Source organism: Xyrauchen texanus, chromosome 46, assembly GCF_025860055.1.
Source record: "Xyrauchen texanus isolate HMW12.3.18 chromosome 46, RBS_HiC_50CHRs, whole genome shotgun sequence".
In the NCBI taxonomy this organism is placed as follows: Eukaryota; Metazoa; Chordata; class Actinopteri; order Cypriniformes; family Catostomidae; genus Xyrauchen; species Xyrauchen texanus.
Window position 1 is genome coordinate 24,509,306 of NC_068321.1, and position 21,977 is coordinate 24,531,282.

Below are 21,977 nucleotides of genomic sequence, written 5' to 3' on the forward strand. Positions count from 1 at the left end.
TCTATTCATGTATACAAAACTTCCACAGTTTTTTGGTTTGTTGGTTTGAGGTATGCAGATATTTTTAGGTCCTCTGTTCCTGTTCTGAGGTTATTGTGAAATGACAACAGCAAAACTGTATCCTTTGGCCCACATTTGCACTGCAAATGACCAAACTAAAAAGAATCTCCAGGAAAATGTTTTGCTGGGTACTTTTGTGTGGGTTGTTCATTGGGCATTTCCTTTGCATGCCAATGGAACCAGCACATGATGTGGCATAAAATGATTTTAATAGAATCAGTATTTTGATATTTTATATATGTCTTCTACAGTGTTAGGGGTAATCAGATTACTTTTAGGCATAAAAATAGTGTAATCCGTTACATTTAAAATAATTGTAATCAGATTACAGTCACTGACTTTCAATGGAAGTAATTACTTTTAAGTACATTACTTTGGTTACCAAAATGTGTATTCATATGTGTCCAAATCCATCCAGAGTGACTCCAGCCCGGTCTCCTAAGCAACCAAATTGGTCTGGTTGCTAAGGAGGGTAGAGTCAGTAACTAACCCAACACCGGTCTTCTACCTCACCTTTCACCTATTTCCTCTGTCATCCACATGAATAAAGAGAACCTGAAAATAATTAACTTTAATTTATCTGTTTTGTTTTTTTATCAGACACACCCAGTTCATAATTTTCACATCTTACAAAATAAAATTCTTCAGATGCTTAGATGATACACACATCTTCTATTCCTGTCTTTTCACCTCATGAGAAGAAAATAAATCTTGCTCATGGAAAAATGAAGCCTTAGTCTCAGGGGGCAAAACCAATTCTACGCTTCAGCAAGTGGGAGAACTGAACATGATACGACAGGCCTGTAACAAACACAGCAACAACAGATGAGCTCTCTTGTACAATTTGGCTTCATTTGAATCTCTCATCCTAAGGAAGACTGCTAGATATAAAAGCCGATGTCATATTTCAATAAGATTCTTTTCTATTCTCTAATTGCCCTCAATAATGTTTGAAGGCATGTTAAAACAATATCAAGCATTCTTTTAATTTAACCATTTAATGCATATCTCAGGTCCGGGGACTCATTTCACCCCATTATATTTTTTAGTTATGCCCACACCTCTTTAGTATTCCTTAACCTTTCTCTTTTGAATGATGTAACATAAATACATAAATAATGCACAAAAAAATTAATAATTGATTCCTCATGATCCCTGAACCACTCTTTCACAATGTGAGCCTGATGACATTGACATCTTGGAAGATGCCCGTGCCGTCAGGTAAGAAAATATCCATTGATGGGATAACCTGGTCATTCAGTTCATTTAAGTCAGCTGACTTCATTTTGATGCCGTGTAAAGTTGATGAGCCGAGACCTGACCCACTGAAGCAACCCAAATCATAACCTTTATTTAAATCCAAACGGCAACTTTTTTAAATTTTATTTTTTGGCCAGGCAGTGGCCAAATATATATATATATATATATACGTGCCATGTACATATACATATTATACATGCTATTTCTTACTCAAGATGATGTGTCAGTGATTGACTTGATTAATGTTTAACATTACTATTTGAAGAAGAAGCAATGTGGAGGTAAACTATAGCAAGTACAACACATGAACAGTACGATTTGGCCATTGTCATTTATGCATACTACTGAAATTATGTAATATGTGCGTCTAATTAGACTCAAAAAGGCCCTAAGAAAATACATGTGTAGATTATGTGTTTTGTGTAGCTCAATATGTGTTTGACAGCCAGTTGCGTGTCATGACATTTCAGTGTGGAAGTAATGAATCCTGTTCTATATGTTTCATCATCTCTTTGATTTGAAAAATAAAACTTCAAAATATATCAGTATATTTACTATTCAATTATTTTCAAATTTTCTTGAAAATGTTTTGACATTTTTACACTATCTGGGCATTTTGTTGATCCATTTGTGATCAACGATATATGTGGCGGGTCTCATATAGAATCGAGTATGTAATAATGTTTGGTGAAACTTACATGTATTTAAGGGTTAATATACACATTAAATTCTATATAACAGCAAGACTTTTATCCTATTCTGTTCTAAGTCAAGCATCACTACTATTGCTCATCTATCTATCTAAAACTGATATACATAACCCTTACATTCATACGTATATGCATCTTTAATCTTAAATCTTAATGTGGAGAAAGAGCTCTGATCATTGTGGTCACTGTCTCTTTAAGAGATTTCGTCCCGCCTTTTGCTCAAAGTTCCGCGGCACGTGTCAACACAAACATGAGCGGGAAACACGGAAGTGAACTCGTGATATGTATATAATATATTTAAACGCATAATACGTGTTTGGTTTTATTTTATAAATTCTAATTTTATAGAATGCGTGAGGCGGTATGTTGTTTTAAGGCATGACGTCAATCAAGAAACGCGCGCTTCCAGATGTGTAAGTGTGTATCACCCTATTTCATGAGTTTAGTGACCATTTAGTTACTCTGCAACTAGTTAACATGATTTATGAGTTAAACTGGTGTATGAAAGTTCCGCAAAGCCCTTTCCCAGCGCTTTTATGACGAATAAAATTCAGCCAGCTTTCATGTGTAGCCACATGTGAATGAATTCAAAAATCCGCCATGGTTACCTCAAAAACAACATAGATCTTGTTATAAAACTATGGTAAATATGTCATCAAAAATGCACTATTGAACGATATCCTATATAATCTATTATGGTTTTACGCTATAGTAATGTTATGGTACTATGGCGCAAACAATGGTTACCGTGGTAAATTTTAATAAATGAAGTGATTAGTGGTCAATTAAAGGTACACTCAGTAATTTTTTCCCCATTAAAAAAAACTTTACTTCTAATGAAATGAATTGTAATTTTGAAACATATGTATAAAACCATTATCACTCATATGAGATGAGGACTCTAGTCGTATCAGTAACCTTATAAATGCTGTTTTATTCTACAATGGGCAGGGGAACCCTCATGGGGGCTGCCATTTTAAAATCACATGACCAACTGAATACTACTCACTTAATCTCAGTAACCATCATGTTATTGGACACTGACGCTCTTGGATTCAATTAATCATGGCTGATTGTGAATAGTGAATATCTTCAATGGCATCTGTAACTGAAAACTATTGATTTTGAATGATGCTGCATCCACACCACTAGGTGTCACTGTAAGTCCAAGATGACACGAGCAAGAAGTTACTGAGTGCACCTTTAATTTGATATATGTCCAAAACCAATATTTAGAGAGCTTATGGCTGATATAATGCCTATATATTCATAATACATCATAATGACCAGTGTGGCATAAGTTACTCAAAAATAGTAATCCACTACAAATTAATTATTACTTCTCTAAAATTGTAATTTAATTACTAATTACCTCATTGGGAAAGTCATAGCATTACAAATGACTTTAATAACTACTACACCCAATACTGCTAATGACAGCAGCTAATGCACATAAAATTGATTAGATGAAAAGAACACTTATTTTACACAATAATTGTTATAATATTCAACACAGTTCACAAAAAAATACAATTATTTATATTTGTTATTTATTTTAAAATATTTATTATTTATTTCACGGCTGTCTGTTGATTTTGGAACTGAAAATATCTTGCATTATCTAAAAAATAAGTTTGTCCGAGGTGATAAGAATTAGAAATATTTTTAAAATGTAGTTTTTTTAAATTTAAGTTCGTAGATATGTAGTCTTTGAGTTTGGGTTCTTTAAAAAAAAAAAAATTACTTTTTTAGCATTTTCTACAAAATAATTGATTTAATGACTAAAAATGTCATGTGGTGTAGCCATCAAGTAAAAGGTATTAAAATACTTCGAATACATGAATGTAACTTAATCATTAATTTCAAAAAAGTTTTCTAACTTTTGTTTCAAGGTGAAAAATATTTTTTTACAAATATTATGAATTTGTAAGTCAAGAATATCAAGAAGTTTTCTAATGGTTACACCAAATGACCTGAACAAAATGTGCCTTTTCATACAAATGTCAAAAAAAATTATTTGTTTTAGTTTTTTGTTTGTTTTTAAAACACACAGTATTGCAGGTTTAAAGAGGTCTTCTCTGTTTTATGATTTTTGATGATGACAACAAAATTGCTACCTACATGTTGGTTATACCACCTGACTTTGGTTTGGGGGAAAAAGGGTTTTAAAATATTAATAACAATTTTAAATAAACATTTTCACTGCTTATTTTCTTAAGTAATAATATTAAAAGATTATTCTGCACAACTCGTGCCTCTTTTTTTTCCAGAATTTCTGCTTAACGGTCAAATTGATCCTTTTTTATGTTCAAATTCAAAAGCTTGAAATTAAGGCTCTGTTTGATCTATCTCTCTACTTTTGGTCTTAAATCGTTTGTCTAGGTGCCAGCTAAAAGTAGAAAAATATATATTTTTCTCTATCACAATATACAGATCTGAAAGACAAGGGAAGCCCCAACGCAGCTTCAAATATCTTGTTAAAAAAGCTTCAAAAGCATGTATTAAGCTGCGTACACACTGCCACTATTATATATATATATAAACCTTGTGTTTGAATTTGTGTCTGTTGTCTGAGTGTTTGTGGATGTCTGTGGATATATGTTGTGTGTAGGGCTGTAACTAATGATTATTTTGATAATCGATTAATCTAACGATTATTAGAACGGCTATTTGGCAATTATTGCAACGATTAATCATTCGCTCTTAACCGATTATTCAGCTTGTGTCCCGACTTAAAAGGTTGTATTAAACATGCTTAATAACAATAATGAGGACAAAATCATCTTTTAAAAACACATCTAAATGACATTCACTGAATTATTTGGAAGAAAATACATTTTATAAAGTTTAATTCAGTAAAGAAATTCACTGCCAAAAATCCCATTGTTGTCAAGTCTTGTTTGTATCTTAAATAAAAGTGTATTTTGTATATAAGTGTATTTTTTCACTTAGTTATACTTCTGTGAGTGCAGTAAATACAAAATATACATATATTCAAGATCTATTCTCTAAAAGCAAGTCTAAATATCTTATATGCTGCTTCTCAGGTGAATGCATCTATTTAAAAGGATTTTTAGATATTTTTAAATATTTGTATTTTTAATATTATAGTCAACATTCTCATATAACGCATTTATTCTTCTGCAGTATAGCTGCTAAAGAAAATGTACGTTGTTTTAAAGGAGTTTTTAATGGTGCGAAGTCTCTCTCACCTTTCTGTTCACTTCAATCCATCTTTAACTTACAAAAAACTCTCTCTTATTAATAAAGCTGCGAATGGACAATGTTCTTCATGATAAGAAATGCACAGTGACACATATATTATGATTCAATAAGTCGCGAGTCATCACGTTATATTCCAGCTGCATTAAGCGTTCGTGCTCGAGGAACGAGCGCCCCGTGACAGTGTCTAAATCAGCCGGGTGCAGTTTCAATCTCTCCCCCTTAGATCGGGACATTCATGCAACTCATAGAAGAGGCGCTGATCGCACAGAGAAATGCCAGTGACAGAGTTTGTAGTTATTTACATGATCTGCTTCCGTATTATTTGATCTTTAATAAAGCTATAATGCATTAAATATAACTGCATTAAATATGTAACACCAGGGGGTTTCTTTAAAGAGCTCCGGCTCCACTTATGCCACAACGAGACTGCTTCTGTATTTACTTATTTATTATTTTTGTAAAATTCCCTCTTATTTTGTGATCTACATCATCTGAAGCTGTTCGGAAAGTTTAGAGTGCATCTGGACAGTGCTGCTCTCACACGTAATCATTACAGTTTAATGTGATCTCATGTTACGTTAAATTACATCAAACGACTATTTGACAATGAAATTTTGATTATTTGACTTTTATACCTTAGCTACAATTTTATGGTAAGGCTTCTCAAAAAAGACTGAATGTCTATGGGCGTATTTGAGGCTCCCCCTGCCTTTCAGATCTGTATATTGTTTTTTCTATTATGCACCTAGAGAACGATTTAAGACCAAAAGTACAGAGATAAAACAAACAGAGCCTTTGTTACAAGCTTTGAAGTTAATCGTAAAAAAGGGTCAATTTGACTTTTAAGGACAAAATCGGGACTTTTTTGGTAGTTTTGAGTATAAATAAATGAAAAAAATCAAATAAAAATTACATTGCCAGGTCCAGATCACCTCTGTGGAGGATGTCATGAAGTTTCAGGTTGAAAACCTAAAGTTAAGTTGATATAAATTAGTGTTCAAGATTCAAAAGGTGTCAAATTGACCCATAAGACCAAGGAAGGGTTAAACCCCTGAAAAAATTATCAAAATGATTTTGAACTCCGTAATTGAACATGAACATGTTCATCATAGAAAATGTGCATTCAAGTAATTGTTTTGAGTGAATTGTATTTCTTATGTATTTTTGAATAATTTATTAGACATGGACAAAAAAATGAGCGTCACATCATTGACTCCTATGTCTGTAATGACTGGTGATGCACAGGTGCATGGATGCTAATCATTGTGCATTTCATTGTTGCTTTATGACTGATTTTGAGCATTTCCAATTAACACCTTTCTGTCACACCAGTGCAGGGGCTTGTCTGGACATGGTGGGCCAGTCTAGATATGTGATTCCACCACAGTGATGGGGGCGTTGGATATATCGCTCCTTCCTTTTTATCACTATATGTTGTCTGTAGGAGGGGCTGAAGGAAAGAAAAGAGGGAATAGATGGAGAGAGAGGACAATAAACCGGTTGAGGAAGAAGGGTGGGCCGCCACGGTTGATGGAAGGAGAGAGGAAGAAGGATATATAGAAAGTTATGATTGTTCTTCAGATAAAAGAAGGGCGATGACAGGGACAGACGTGGGTATGGTCCATTCAAGCCCTACAAAGGCTTCACCTGCTTCCTGCAGAAAACAAATCTTGGACACAAGACCAACTCTGAAGATGGATTTTGGACACATGGACGAAATTACACCGTCAGGACTGACCAGACCATTGATCCAGGTGCATGACGTTGAACCTCTTTCTATTTCCTCGGGCCATACAGACACCTGGGCTCTATCTCTCTCCGACACTACATCCTCTTCTCCCTCCCCTGTCATTCCCCCTCTCTCGATCCTGTCCTCTTTGTCCTCTTCCTCCTCATTTCCCTCTCTCTCTCCTCCTCTGCCTCCGTCGGTGGAGCTTGATGGCGTGCTGGCAGAGGGCCGGCTGGTTTTGGACGTGTATCGGGGTGGAGGAGAGGTCCTGCCGGTGCTCTGGGAGTGTGCACAGGAGTGCATGAGAGGCCTGCAGTACCTAAGACTGGGATCAGAGGACGAGGGGGCGCTAGAGAGAGCGTTGAGTGTGCTGCCCAGACTTACAGAGCTGCGCTCACTGGCTATCAGAGGTACACACACGCACACACATGCATATTATCTGACTGTATGTATTTCTATCTATCTATTAAATGACTTCATGTGTTTATGTTCTCTTCTTTGTCTTTATTACACTGCTCTTCCCATCTCCATCACAAGGACACCGTTTCCATGACATTCACGGCGAACCTCTGCCCGGTCTTCTCACCTCTCTCCCTCCATCCATCTCATCTTTCTCTTTCCTCGTTCACCTGGATCTTTCCTTCAATCATCTCTCCTCTCTTCCTCCCTGTCTTCTCTCTCTCTCTCATCTCTCTGAGCTCCTGCTGTGTCACAACCATCTGACGGCTCTTCCGGAGGACCTCGGGCGCTGGCGTCCCTGCGACTGGTGAGCCTGATGGGGAACAGGCTGGCGGATCTGCCCCAGGGAGTGGGGCTCCTTTGCAGGCTGGAGAAGCTGGACGTGTCCTTTAACTGGCTGGAGAGTCTTCCAGAAGAATTGGGTCAACTGCAGGACCTACAAACACTGGAGCTGTCCAATAACAGGCTCAAAGTGCTACCAGATACTCTGGGTGAGGGACACACACACACACACACACACACACGTGTGTATACCAGATAATACCATCATTTTACCACATCATGTTTACCCCACAATCCCATAATCTTTACACTAAAATATAATCCCATAATATCTACCCTGTAATCACATAATATGTACCCCATAAACATTACCCCATAATCTTTACACTATAATCCCATAATATCTATCCTGTAATCCCATAAACTTTACTTTATAATCTCATAAAATATACCCTGTAATCTTTACTCCATAATCCCATAATATTTACACTACAGTCCCATTATATTTACTCCATAATTGTTACCCCATAATTGCATTATCTTTACCTAATAATCCCATAATATTACCCTTTAATCCTGTAATATACCCAATAATACTGCATTTGCCCTGTAATCCCAATAGTATACCCAATAATCCCATAATCATTACCCCATAATATGTACACTATAATCCAATAATCTTTACTTTATAATCTCATACTTTTTACCTCATAACATTTACCCCATAATCCCAACACCTTTCCTTTATTCATTTTAATCTTTACCCCATAATCTTTATGGCACAATCCTTACAGTTCAATCCCATATTCTTTATCCCATAATATTTACCCTATTATTCCATAATTGTTACCCCATAATATTTACCTCACAATTCCATTATTTTTGTCTAATAATCCTATAATATTTTACCTATAATTCTATAAAATTTACCCCATAGTCCCTTAACATTTACTTTATAATCCCATAATGTTTTATCCTGTAATATTTACCCCATAATCCCATAATCTTTACACTACAATCCCAGAAATCTCAATACCATAATCTTTACCCTATAATCTCATAATTGTTTTACCTCATAACCTTTAACCCGTAATCCCAACACCTTTCATTTATTTTCCCATAATGTTTACCCCGTTAATCTTGACCCCATAATCTTTATGGCAAAATATTTATAGTACAATGCCATATTCTTTATCCTATAATCTTCACCCCATAATTCCATTTATCTTTACCTAATAATCCCATAATATTTACCCAATAATCCCATAAAATATACCCCATAATACTATAACATTTACTTTATAATCCCATAATTTGTACCCCGTAATATTTACCCCATAATCTTCACACTACAATCCCATAATCTCTGTACCTTAATCTTTACCATATAATCCCATGATTTTTTCCTATAATCTCATAATTTATTATCCCATAATCCCACAATCTTGACACAGTTTTCCCATAATCTTGACTGTGTTCAGGTATTAACCAGGGCTGAACAGTTAATAACAATCGCAATAAAATTGTTAAATTGCAACAAGGCCTTTAAATTGCACAATCTTAGTATTAACATCTGTTACAGGCGATCTGATCACAAGTGGACAGTGCTAAATCCATGTGTAAATGGCCCAAAACGTTTTACGATCCGATCACTCGATACCGCATTTGGAGGTGGTCAGAAATAAATGTGACAAATTTACTGCACAAAAACACTAATGTGCTCTAATGCCTCTAAGAACCGCCATTATTACTCGCCATGCTCTAAACTCAAGTGCTTTAAACTTTGCCATTTAGGTTTAATGATCAACCAAGACAGACGTTTGTACTAGGTATAAACGGCTCTGATTCATTCACTCATGAGTCCTGTAGCTTTCGAAGGAAAGATCTAATCACGAGTCTTTCACATTAGACATTGGTCAATGTTAGTTGGAACTGACTGTATGGCTTTCTCTCTCTCTCTTTCTCTCAGGATCTCTTCGCTCTCTGAGGCAGCTAGTTCTTCAGAGTAATGAGCTGAGGAGTATTCCAGAATGTTTGCGCTCCCTCCCGCAGCTCGGCAAACTGGATTTGAGGAACAACCCGCTGGGACGACCCCTTACCCCCCCACCGCTTACCCCCGTGACCCCAGGTCACTATAAACTCTGACTGCTAAGCTTGTGTCTCGTTTACATTGAGTTATTGTATTGAAATATTCATAAAACAGCTATGATCTGTTAAGATTACATCATACATTCTGATTGGATTGTTTTGTTGCTGCATGACTTCTTTTTGATTGATTGATCTATCGGTCACCCCTTTTGATCCTAGTGTCACTGTTTGTTTATAACAGTTCTGGAAGATTCCGGGATCCCAGAACTTCACCTTGGACTTCAACACAGGTGAATTTAGTTCACTTAACACATGCTTAAAAATTCAACACTTAGATACTGTTTGACTACGGTTATATTTGGAATGGCATACTGCAGTCAGTATTCTAATTTATGTCTCCATGTAGCGTTTGAAGTCTTTGTTGTGTAATGCTTCTGTTTCACATGTTATTTTTAATGCTAGTTGCTAGTGATGATGCTAGTATTCCATTTTGAATGTAGCCAGTATCTTTTCTGCTCATCAGTTTTTCAGTATCTCCTGCTGGTTGTCACGTGTTTCTTTCTGGAGGGGCGGAGCTCTTGTTTCCACGGAGATGCGTAAGCGTAGTCACACAACTCAAGTGGGCGGAGAGGAGACCAGACAAGAAGGGGGTGTGGCTAGAGGAGCATGACGTCCTGTTGAGTCGCCAGTTAGAGCTTCTTCCACACGGATCCACATTTGAAAAGGTGTTTTTAGGATTAAAACAATATAATTATTTACATACACTTTAGCCAAATATATTTAAACTCAGTTTTTCACAGTTCCTGACATTTAATAGTTGAAAGCATTCCCTAAAACATTTGTCTTAGGTCAGGTAGGATCACTACTTTATTTTAAGAATGTGAAATGAAGGGGAGGGTGGGTAGTTCAGTGAGTAAAGAAGCTGACTTCCACACCTGGAGTCGCTAGTTCAAATCCAGGGCGTGCTGAGTGACTCCAGCCAGGTTTCCTAAGCAACCAATTGGCCTGGTTGCTAGGGAGGGTAGAGTCACGTTAAGTTAAGCTCCTCATGGTCACTATAATGTGATTTTCGCTCTCGATAGGGCACGTGGTGAGTTGTGTGTGGATGACGCGGAGAATAGCATGAAGCCTCCACACTCGATGTGTCTTTCGTTTTGGGGATCTTTCCACAAGTGTCTCACAATAGTTGCTAGAATTTTGTCCCATTCCTCCAGACAGAACTGGTGTAACTGAGTCAGGTTTGTAGGCCTCCTTGCTCGCACATGCTTTTTCAGTTCTGTCCTCAAATTTTCTCTCAGATTGAGGTCAGGGCTTTGTGATGGCCACTCCAAAACCTTGACTTTGTTGTTTTTAAGCCATTTTGCCACAACTTTGGAGTTATGCTTGGGGTCATTGTCCATTTGTGACCGAGCTTTCACTTTCTGGCTGATGTCTTGAGCCATTGCTTCAATATATCCACATCATATACCTTCCTCGTGATGCCATCTATTTTGTGAAGTGCACCAGTCCCTCCTGCAGCAAAGCACCCCCACAACATGATGCTGCCACCCCCATTCTTCACGGTTGGGATGGCAAGCCTCACCCTTTTTCCTCCAAACATAATGATGGTCATTATGGCCAAACAGTTAAAATTTTGTTTCATCAGACCAGAGGACATTTCTCCAAAAAGTAAGATCTTTGTCCCCATGTGTACTTGCAAACTGTAGTCTGGGTATTTTATGGCGGTTTTGGAGCAGAAGCTTCTTCCTTGCTGAGCAGCCTTTCAGGTCATGTCGATATAGGACTCTTTTTACTGTGGATATAGATACTTGTCTACCTGTTTCCTCCAGCATCTTCACAAGGTCCTTTGCTGTTGTTCTGGGATTGAGTTGCACTTTTCACACCAAACTATGTTCATCTCTAGGAGACAGAATGAGTCTCCTTCCTGAGTGGCATGATGGCTGCGTGGTCCATTTGGTGTTTATACTTGTGTACTATTGTTTGTACAGATGAACGTGGTACATTCAGGCATTTGGAAATTGGACTTGTGGAGGTCCACAATTTTTTACTGCGGTCTTGGCTGATTTCTTTTGATTTTTCCATGATGCCAAGCAAAGAGGCACTGAGTTTGAGGTAGGCCTTAAAATGCATCCACAGGTACACCTCCAGTTCAGTACACCTCATATCAGAAGCTAATTGGATATTTGTCTAAAGGCTTGACATCATTTTCTGGAATTTTCCAAGCTGCTTAAAGGCACAGTTAACTTACTGTATGTAAACTTCTGACCCACTGGAACTGTGATATAGTCAATTAAAAGTGACACAATCTGTCAGTAAATAATTGTTGAAAAAATTACTCCAGTCATGCACAAAGTAGACGTCCTAAACGACTTATAGTTTGCTAATATTAAATCTGTGGAGTGGTTAAAAATTTTGTTTTAATGATGTTAACCTAAGTGTATGTAAACTTCTGATTTGAACTGTATACACTATTATGTAGATGATAGATACAAAAAATATTATATTAATGAAATATAATAATATGAATTAATTTATACACATGTAATTAGAATTTCTTTCTGTGTTCTACCCCGTCAATCTTCTAGCCAGTAGAGGTGTGTGTTCCATATCGTAAAACACGGAAAGGCGATGTTGTAGTTCGCAGGTTTGATGGTCAGTCGTGGACGACACTTCCCACCCTGACCAGAAGGGGGAGTGAGAGGCACAGCTGCAGGCCAGGGGGCCGCCCAGCACGGGTAAGCAATCATTCACTCTCTCTTGGTCTGACATTTTGATTATTTTTTGTTTCAACTTTCCTTGAATATGTAATATATATATATATGTGTGTGTGTGTGTGTGTGTGTAGCTGGCCTGTTGCAGCGTATCACAGTTTTCTTGGTTTGTGGCCGTCTCTCGTCCTTTCCTGGACAGTTGCTCTGTGTCTCCAGAGGGGGCACTGCTGATATCTCAATTTGACCCAGGAATCAAACTCACATTTCCTCCAGAGTGCACAACAGAGACACGTATTGTCACACTGCAGGTCTGTACCACAAAATACCACACCCCTTGCTTATGCAAGAATTTGTGTGATTAATCAATCAAATGTGATTATTGCGCTGTTAATAATATTTAAGGAGCACTAGTTTCTAGGGACGCACAGATAAATATTTTTTGACCAATACAACAGCTGATCATTATTTTAATGGAGTGACTAGGTGTAATTGGCATTGGTCACAGTTGCTCCAAATATGGTTTAACCCGAATAGACTGTGTGTGTTTATGTATTGGTGTTTTTCTTAGGTCCTGCAGGTGGCGCTATCTGAGGTGCAGGACTTGACCGGAGACCCTCAGGCCAGTGCCAGCCCACTGCTATGCCTCTCTCAAACTCCCAGTATGCACTTCCTTCAGCCAATCAGAGTGCAGATCCCTTTGCCACCTGGAGTCACTGGTACTGCTTTAAATGCTTTTACAACTCTAAAGCTTCTAAAGTCTCATTCACGGCTGAATAATGTAAATACCCAGACATTAGAGGTTACATTTATTTTAGGCATTCATTTGCCAAGTGTGTACTTCAATGACTATATTTACATTTTTGGTTCATATATGTGTGCGTTCAGGACACATGGTGGACATTTCCCGCCTGCACCTGATGCACGGCGACCCCACGGCACATACCTGGACTGACGTCACCTCTCAGGTGTCTCTTTTCGTCACACACATCTATGCTGTATTCTCTATCACACACTTCTCATGGTAAGAGTGTACTGTACACACACACACCGCTATATACAATCTATAGCACAGAATCTATATCAATCAAAAATCTAAATATCGAATCAAAAAGTCTGAATCATTTTGACTTACTGAATCAGTGAGCAGTTACTGATTTAACATCTGTTTCACTTACTAAACCGCAAGTCATTTGTCATGTTCGACACACAATTAAGCCACTGATAGACAAACAAACAACAACCTGTGTGTGTGTCTAGGTACTGGTTGTGGTACACCACTCACAGATGTGTTAGTGGGGTTGTCAGGAAGATGTATCACCGGTTGAAACAGTTCCGGGTTCGATTCCTGGTGCTTCAGAGAAAAACAGACCCAGCACAGGTTCTACTACAGTGCCTGCCGTCTGACAAGGTGAGAGGGTATGTGTGTTTATAAAGCGTTTTTATTAGCAGGCAGTCATAATGTTTGTGTCTTTGTGTGTTTAGAAAGATTGTGTTGATTAATAAGCCGTGGGAATCTTTAGGCGTGTCACAATTTTATTTGATTTCAATTCAGGGAGTCGCAGTGCAATTACAAACTGAATCTCAATGCATTAATGGATCTCAGCTGGTATGCAACAGCATGGAGGAGGAAAGCTTTTACGATAAACCTTGTGATTCGCTCAGCTCTTTCTGAAGTATTTTGAAGCTTTTAATATTTGCTCGAGTACTTTCAGAATTGACACAGCCCCCTTCTCCGGGTACATTTTTATATTCCTTCATGTTCCTTTGTGGCCTAAAACCTTTGGTTGAACTGCAGATTTTCTTAAAAGCTAATTCCCAAATCCAATTCCCAAACCGCTATAGAGTGGTAGTGTAGCGGTTAGCACGCTGCGCTACGAACCTGGCGACCCGAGTTTGATTCCCGCTCATGGCCAACACCAGTGACGATTATCTGAACCGGTCCTGGGCCTCCCCTAGGTCGACTCAGCCTAAAATGAGTACCCGGTGCGGTGTGTAAAAAAACATCGCCACTGGGGAGACAAAGGCGGTCGGGCATGGAGCTGGCCACCCCCTTGTGTACCGTTCCGGCCTTCATAGGTGCTCGCTAACAGCACTTGCCCCTACAGTCTGTTAAGGCTAAATGGGGGATCTTGTTTGTGTTTAGGCTGAAAGCAGGCTGGTGTCTCTCTCTGAACAATATGAAGGTCCTCAGCCATCAGAGTTGTGTATCCTGCTGGAGGGAGAGCAGTTTTTTGCTGGATTTGAGAGAGGAATTGACATCAGTGCAGGTGGACCAACACACACCTTTATTATAGAAACCCGCATACAATGCAACCTATACAAACACTATCAAACATACGAATCTGTCTTAATAATGGAATTCAGTACAAGGCAAAATGATGGCAGAATGTATTAATATGCTAATGATTGTGTTCTCTCAGATCGACCTGACTGTAAAGAAGGCAGACTCTCGTTTACCTTTTACTCTCACTTGAAGAACATTAAAGAAGTCCATGTGTGCCCGACTCACCCACAGCAGGGCACCGTGAGAGGACAGGTGAGATGGGTGATTTATAGTTGTCAGATCAGTCCAATATTAAAAAAAACTGTATCTAAAGGCTCTTATGAAGTCTTATGCATGTGTTTGTATAGGCTCCGAAATGATCAGTAGAACGGTTTTAGCTGTCAGGCTAAGTTTTAACCCCTTGTTTTGGTGCGAATGTGAGAATGTGATGCTTCAGTGTTGTTGTAGATCAATGTGTCTTTATCACTCTTGTAATAACACATGTGTCCCATTAGGTGTCATTTTACAGGGGTGAAGTGCCCAGTGATCTTCCTGAGGAAGTGGCTCATAAAAGAAAAGGTCATGACAACCAGTGGATGGCTACGTTACCCCTCAGACTTCTTGTAAGTCATCTGGAAATATCTAAAACATTTTGGCTCTGTTCTGAACACTACACTGAACTTTGCCTATTCTCGGAACAAAGTCTAAACTCGGCTCCTGCATTTTCAGTTTGGGGATCCCACCAGCAGATTATTATTAAAGATCTATTAATCACTTTTAATACTAGCCATAATTGATGTGTTCAAATCATCATTTCTAGACATTTATCAGCATTTTGGGCAGAATTTGAATCTGGAATGAAAGCAATGATCTTCTCTTATGCATACGTACACAGAGTGCAGATTGTGAAGGGAGCATCTACGGCGAGCTGAATCTGGGCGACCCGGAAAGCGGATATCTAACACAAACCAACCTGCTGTCCATCTCCTTACGCATCAACCAGGAGTGGCAGAATATCGGGATCAGCCTGGGCATCAACTATGACCAGCTGGAACGAATCCGAAACCAGCACAGGTGGGCATTAGATCATATCAGAGCTGGCAGGGTGTAGAGAGCTGAGCCCACCAGCAGATGGCACTGTTATTCACACCTGAATGCTTTTATTTTAGGACTGACTTATGCATTATGCAATGCATTAAAAACTTTATGCATTCCTTTTTTACGATTCGTTCAGTAATTCTGAGGATGAAAAAAGGGCCAATTTTTGGTAAATCATTTTTATTACATTCTCTGTCCTCAGAAGCCTCTTGTCAAATGTTGAGAAAATGTTAAATAAGAACCGTAATAAAACAAACTTAAATAAATTAAATTTCAATCAATAAATTTTTTTTTGAATATAAAAATAAAGTCTGGCCATTCTCTGTTGACCTCCCTCACCAACAAGGGGTTTCCATCCACAGAACTGTTGCTCACTGGAAGTTTTTTTGTTTCTGGCACCAACCTGAGTAAATTCTAGAGACCAGTCCATGCCCAAGAGGGTTAAATAATGGTGGCCACACAAAATATTGACACTTTGGGCCCAATTTGGACATTTTCACTTAGGGGTGTACTCACTTTTGTTGCCAGCGGTTTAGACATTAATGGCTGTGTGTTGAGTTATTTTGAGGTTACAGCAAATGTACACTGTTATACAAGCTGTACACTCACTACTTTACATTGTAGCAAAGTGTCATTTCTTCAGTGTTCTCACATGAAAAGATATAATCAAATATTTACAAAAATGTGAGGGGTGTACTCGCTTTTGTGAGATACTGTGTGTATATGTGTGTGTGTGTGTGTGTGTGTGTGTGTGTGTGTGTGTGTGTGTGTGTGTGTGTGTGTGTATGTGTGTGTGTGGTGGAACCTGGTGCTCTGTTGGGGTGGGATTGGGGATGCTTTTCTTTTCTCTCTCTTATATTATTGTTAAAAAAGGACAATAAAAGACTTTGGTTTAAAGATAAATAAATAAATAGATAATTGCATTGCCTGTTCAGCTGGAGCTGCATTTACTGCCCCCTGCTGACCGAGACTCGTAAAAACATGTAGGTTAACTGTCCTTATTAAGGTCTGAGTGCATGATTAATTGCGTTATTTTTTTATATAATGAATCGCACTGAATTAATGTGTTTAATCTACAGACAGCCCTAATCATTTATTTTTATTTCATTTTTGCAACAAAAAACAACACTTGCCACATTTATTACAGTATCTTGCAATGTTGCTGTCTTGGCTATTTATCTTTAAATTGACCCTTTTTTGTGTTTCTATTGTGAGAATGCTCAAGGAAGGTTACCAAACATTGTAGTGGTGACCTTGTTAATAATCATAAGCAAAGTCTTCGTAACAATATTATTCTTAATTTGCTTCCCAGATTTTGAAGACCTCTTTTTTTTATTTTTATTAATTGGGTTAACACAAAAATATTTACAAATTAGCACTCCAGAATTGGTTAAATTAAATGGCTAAATCATAGATGTGTTTTCACTGGTGTATAATCCCTCACAACCTCTTAGAAAGGAGAGTGTGAAAGGAGTGATAGAGGACAGACAGAATAAGACTGCAGTGATGGATACATGAGGAAAATACTGAGTGTTTGTTTTAATCTCTTTCCCCAACTAAGCCATCTGGGACACTGCAGGAGATAACACACACACACACACTATGTCCTTTTCTGCAGTCTGTTCATCTCTTTGTCTTTACAAATGTATTTATTTATTTAGTAAGAATATAGCTGTATAATTTATATAATTATATGGAATAAAATTGATTTTATTAAGGAATACAATATAGTTTATCATGGAATAAATACATCATGAAATGTTGTTGCAATAAATAAATAATTATTCATTTTTATTAATTAAAATGAATAATTAAAAAAATATTTAATTTTATTACATTTATAAAATGTAAAAATAATATATTAAAATAATAAAATTCATAAATATTAATACATATAATAAAGTAAAAAATATATTTATTAATTCCCACATATAATTGTATTATTTATTTATTTTTGTATTATTGTTTTTTGTAATATGTATAAATATAGCAATGTAATTTATATAATTATATGGAATAAAGTGTATTTTATTAAGGAATACAATATAGTTTATCATTAAATATACATCATGAAATGTTGCAATAAATAATTATTCATTTTTATTTAATAATAAAATTAATAATTAACAAAATATTGAATTTTATTACATTCATAAAATGTAAAAATAATATATTAAATTAATACAATTAATACATATGAATTAATAACTAATACAATATAGTTTATCATTAAATATACATCATGAAATGTTGCAATAAATAATTATTCATTTTTATTTAATAATAAAATTAATAATTAAAAAATATTTAATTGTATTACATTCATAAAATGTAAAAATAATACATTGAAATAATTCAATTAATAAATATTAATACATATAATAAAGTAAAAAATATATGTATTTATTTATTCCCACAATTAATTGTATTTTTATGTATTGATCACAACCTTTCATGATATATTTAATTATATATACATATTTATTTATTTATTTAATATTGTCTGTTTTATCACTCTATACTTCATTGGATGACAAACAAAATGTATATCCATATTTCAAAACTGTTTGCAGCACATCTGTGTACAAATAGTGTCAAATAAAACAGCAAAAATGCAAGTATGAACATAATATTAACAATTAATGATAACAAATGTATATGATAATGAAAATAAATGCCATCTCCCTGTCTGTTTTCTGTCAGGGACAACTTTGGGGCCCAGGTATTGGCGATGCTCTTTCATTGGGCGAGGGGGCAGCAGGGGGCGGGGCCTGGGGCGGTACAGCGACTTATGAAAGCGTTGGTGGACAATGGTAGGCGGGACTTAGCAGAGGAAGTGGAAGACATTGTGACTTTGGGAAAGAGGAAGTATGAAGAATCACTCAAGAGAGTCGGACTGGAGACACCAACTACCTCAACAGACACTCCGTCCAGCTGACACACAAACACTCTGTATAAAAGTGACAAATGAGTGTCATCGTTTAATCACCCTCATATTGTTCCAAACACATGTTTTTTTGTGTCCCACAGAAGGTGGTCATATGTGTTTGGAATGAGATGAATAAATGATGACAGAATTTTCATTTTTGTATGTGCTGTCCCTTTAAGAGAGTGAGGATGATTCTTCTGGTTATGGACATGACAAACTCCCACCAGCAGAAAACATGGACATCAAGTGCCTCATCTCGCAGGACAGAGTCATTGTGTGTCAGAGCAGCTGTCTGTCTTCATTAGATGTCTGTCTCTCTCTGTCTATCTCTCTCGTGCCTAACAAGGACCCACGGATTCCCACAGATGTGTTTCATTCATAACGACAATTTGACAAATGAGCCATGAATGTTTGTTAAATGTTTTTATGTGTTTAAACCAAGAAACATTCAAAATGATTTGATCATTTGCCCTTTTTTTACTGCATGTGGGTGAATCTCACGAAGCACGTCAAGAAATAGTCATATTTCATGTCAAAATGAAAAGAAACTAATATTATGCAAAAAGAAAGTGAAGCCCTCATGTAGGACAAATACAAATTTTGCACATTGACATTATTTATATTATATTATTTATCATGAAAATTCAGTATATTTTCCCCCCAAATGTATTTTCTCTTTTTTACTATTTGTGTCATTTTAAATTATTATTATTTTAAATTTTACTTATTATTTTGTAGTAAAATACTGTTATGCAATGACTTTTTATTATAAAAAAAAGAGCATAAATTAAAGTGTATTTTTATATTAAAATATTTAAAATCTAAAGTTTCATAAAAAATACATACAAATAATTATTATTATTATTTTTACAATTTAAAGATTTTTTTTTTTTTCCCTTTCAATTTTGCATTTTGACATTATTCTCAGGACAGTTTAGGAATATTTTACCCCAAAAACTGTAATGCAGCCAGTCATTTCTCTTTTATCATTCCCATTATTTTAAATGATGATTCTCATTACAGCAATACACACACACAAAAAAAAAAAAAACGATTAAAGTAAAAAATACTGTTATACATTTTTTAATTATATAAATCGGCACTAAGGCAGCATAACAAATATTACCATCATGTAAAAGTACTTTAAAATATAAATAATATCTCAGTATTTTTTTTAATTCATAACATTAGTGAGAATTTGGGGGGCAATGTGGTTCATTGTCATTGAAATAATTTCTATCGTTCTAAAACGTTTTCTTAAAGCAAAACATCATTTCTTTTTTAACTCATTGATTTTCTCGATATTATAACCAAATATGAGTTTTGTGAGATTCACCCCATCACAGTGTTTTAAATATCTGCACCATCAAAATGCAATCATTAAATTACTGAATCGATGATTTTCATTCGCCTCAGGATGCTTTATATGCAACAACAACAAAAACAATCTCAATTCAGAAAGGTGCCCTCCATCATTACCTTATCCCATACATAGCTCAAGGTCACCGTGATGCCACAGCTATGACGTCATCACCCGCGTTCACGTTGCAAAAACAGCGAGGAAAAAAATCAGGGCGCGCAGTAACCGGACGCACCGACAGATGGCGACAAAAACACTCTTCCTTCCTCTCCTGTAATTCCGTACGTGTCGTGCTTTGCTCCCTCCCTTTCCTCCAAAGACACACGAACGGGAGTAACACCGGCATCTTTAACTGCTATCACACTGTCACAGGAGAAGAAACATCAGATCAAGCCATAGTAAATCGGTGTAACGGGAAAAAACGGCGGAATCCGGTACGTAGTGCTGTTGCGCTCTTAAATGGGATCATATGATGTCTTGCACGAGGTTTCTGCAGTGTGCATTATTATTAATACTTGCGATATTGCATTGAGAACGCAGTCCATGTATATACAATAATATATAATAATATAACAGCTGAACGGATATCGTATTTAAGGTAAATATATTAGGGGAAAAAACGCATTAACGGGAATGCGTTCGGTACTGTGGTTCATTTATAACGAGATGCGGCGGATCGTTTCCCGTTATGTGGCCAGACATGATCCCATCGCGGCGTGACGCAAGAACGCGTCTGAAAGGCAACGCACATGAAAGACTACTGTCAAACGTTACGCACGCGGTTTTCTGACGCGACAAAAATGAACGTAAGCACTCTAGTATGTCGCGTTTTACGCGCGCAGTGAGGATTAAACGTTTGACGCGTCACGCACTTGCAGCACATTGACAGTTTGGCGCGTCGTGCGCGTGCGAACTCTGTTCTTCACGCAAACATCTGTTTTTCATCATTTAGCGGTACGCGTTTTACTACGCCGCAGCAGGCTGTTTTCCACTTTGCCCCATATTGGTCATATGGAGAGATTTGGGCTTGTGCATACACTTTGATCCCCGCAGGATTAACCGGGCCCACGGACGCGGCTGCGAAGCCCCTCCACTCGTGAAAGCCGCTCCCAGAGGCGGCATTAATACATGTGTGTATGTGTGTACAGATCCCAGCTGCCAGCATGCCTCGGATCACCCACATCAGGTCGCGTCCGCGTGCGCGTTCTCGCTCCGCCATGCGCGCTCTTGTGAGATTCTAACAGGATTCTCAGCAGCAGAATGAATTTAGACGCCACATAAAGGTGATGTTAAAGTAACATATACTACCGTGAGTGTGTGTGTGTGTTATTTTTAATGCAATCATTAGTGCAAGGCTGAAGAAGTGTGCAAAAAAAGCAAAACAAAATTATTATTAATAATTAAAATAATTAAAAAACAAAGTATGTCCCTAGATTTCATGGCATTGGTGTTATCAATGTAAATAATTTGTATTTTTTTATGTTTTCAAAAAAATTCTTTAAATACAAAAGGTAGTGGGAAATAATTTTTTTAAGGTCAAAGTTAATATCGATTTATAGAATGTTAAAAATGTTTCATGTTTAACAGACATAGAGGCTACAGGAGTCCAAAATGAATAAAATCCCTGATGCATTTTATTGTGCAACCAAAATCCCAATAATAACCAGAAAAAAGGAAGATTTGGTGCATAACGTGGGACTTTTAACTGTAAACAAGCCCAAAACACAAAAGGGACTCTTATTTTGAAATGACAGTGATTCGGCTCCAATACGATGCGCAATAATATGTAAGTATTTACCAAAA

General features: G+C 36.9%; 2 protein-coding genes across 3 annotated transcripts in view; both read left to right on the forward strand.

Moving 5' to 3' along the window:
- The first annotated feature begins 2,274 nt into the window (after positions 1 to 2,274).
- pidd1 (p53-induced death domain protein 1) lies at positions 2,275 to 19,466 on the forward strand. The gene is given in 17 exon segments (XM_052119239.1): positions 2,275 to 2,443; positions 6,588 to 7,394; positions 7,522 to 7,728; positions 7,731 to 7,934; positions 9,695 to 9,853; positions 10,055 to 10,103; positions 10,337 to 10,538; positions 12,399 to 12,548; positions 12,659 to 12,832; positions 13,093 to 13,240; positions 13,410 to 13,545; positions 13,782 to 13,932; positions 14,668 to 14,791; positions 14,945 to 15,060; positions 15,303 to 15,410; positions 15,683 to 15,861; positions 18,589 to 19,466. Coding segments are annotated over 16 exon segments (3,006 nt in total). The 5' UTR covers positions 2,275 to 2,443; positions 6,588 to 6,730; the 3' UTR covers positions 18,824 to 19,466.
- Positions 19,467 to 20,457: 991 nt separating this feature from the next.
- Positions 20,458 to 21,977, forward strand: part of LOC127637966 (mitochondrial glutamate carrier 1-like) — a 35,666-nt gene continuing 34,146 nt past the window's right edge. Inside the window, exon 1 of one of the 2 annotated variants that reach the window (XM_052119245.1) lies at positions 20,458 to 20,608. The gene's annotated coding sequence lies outside the window, so the exon portion shown is untranslated. The remainder of the gene's footprint in view (positions 20,609 to 21,977) is intronic. The other variant, XM_052119244.1, reaches the window with a different exon arrangement.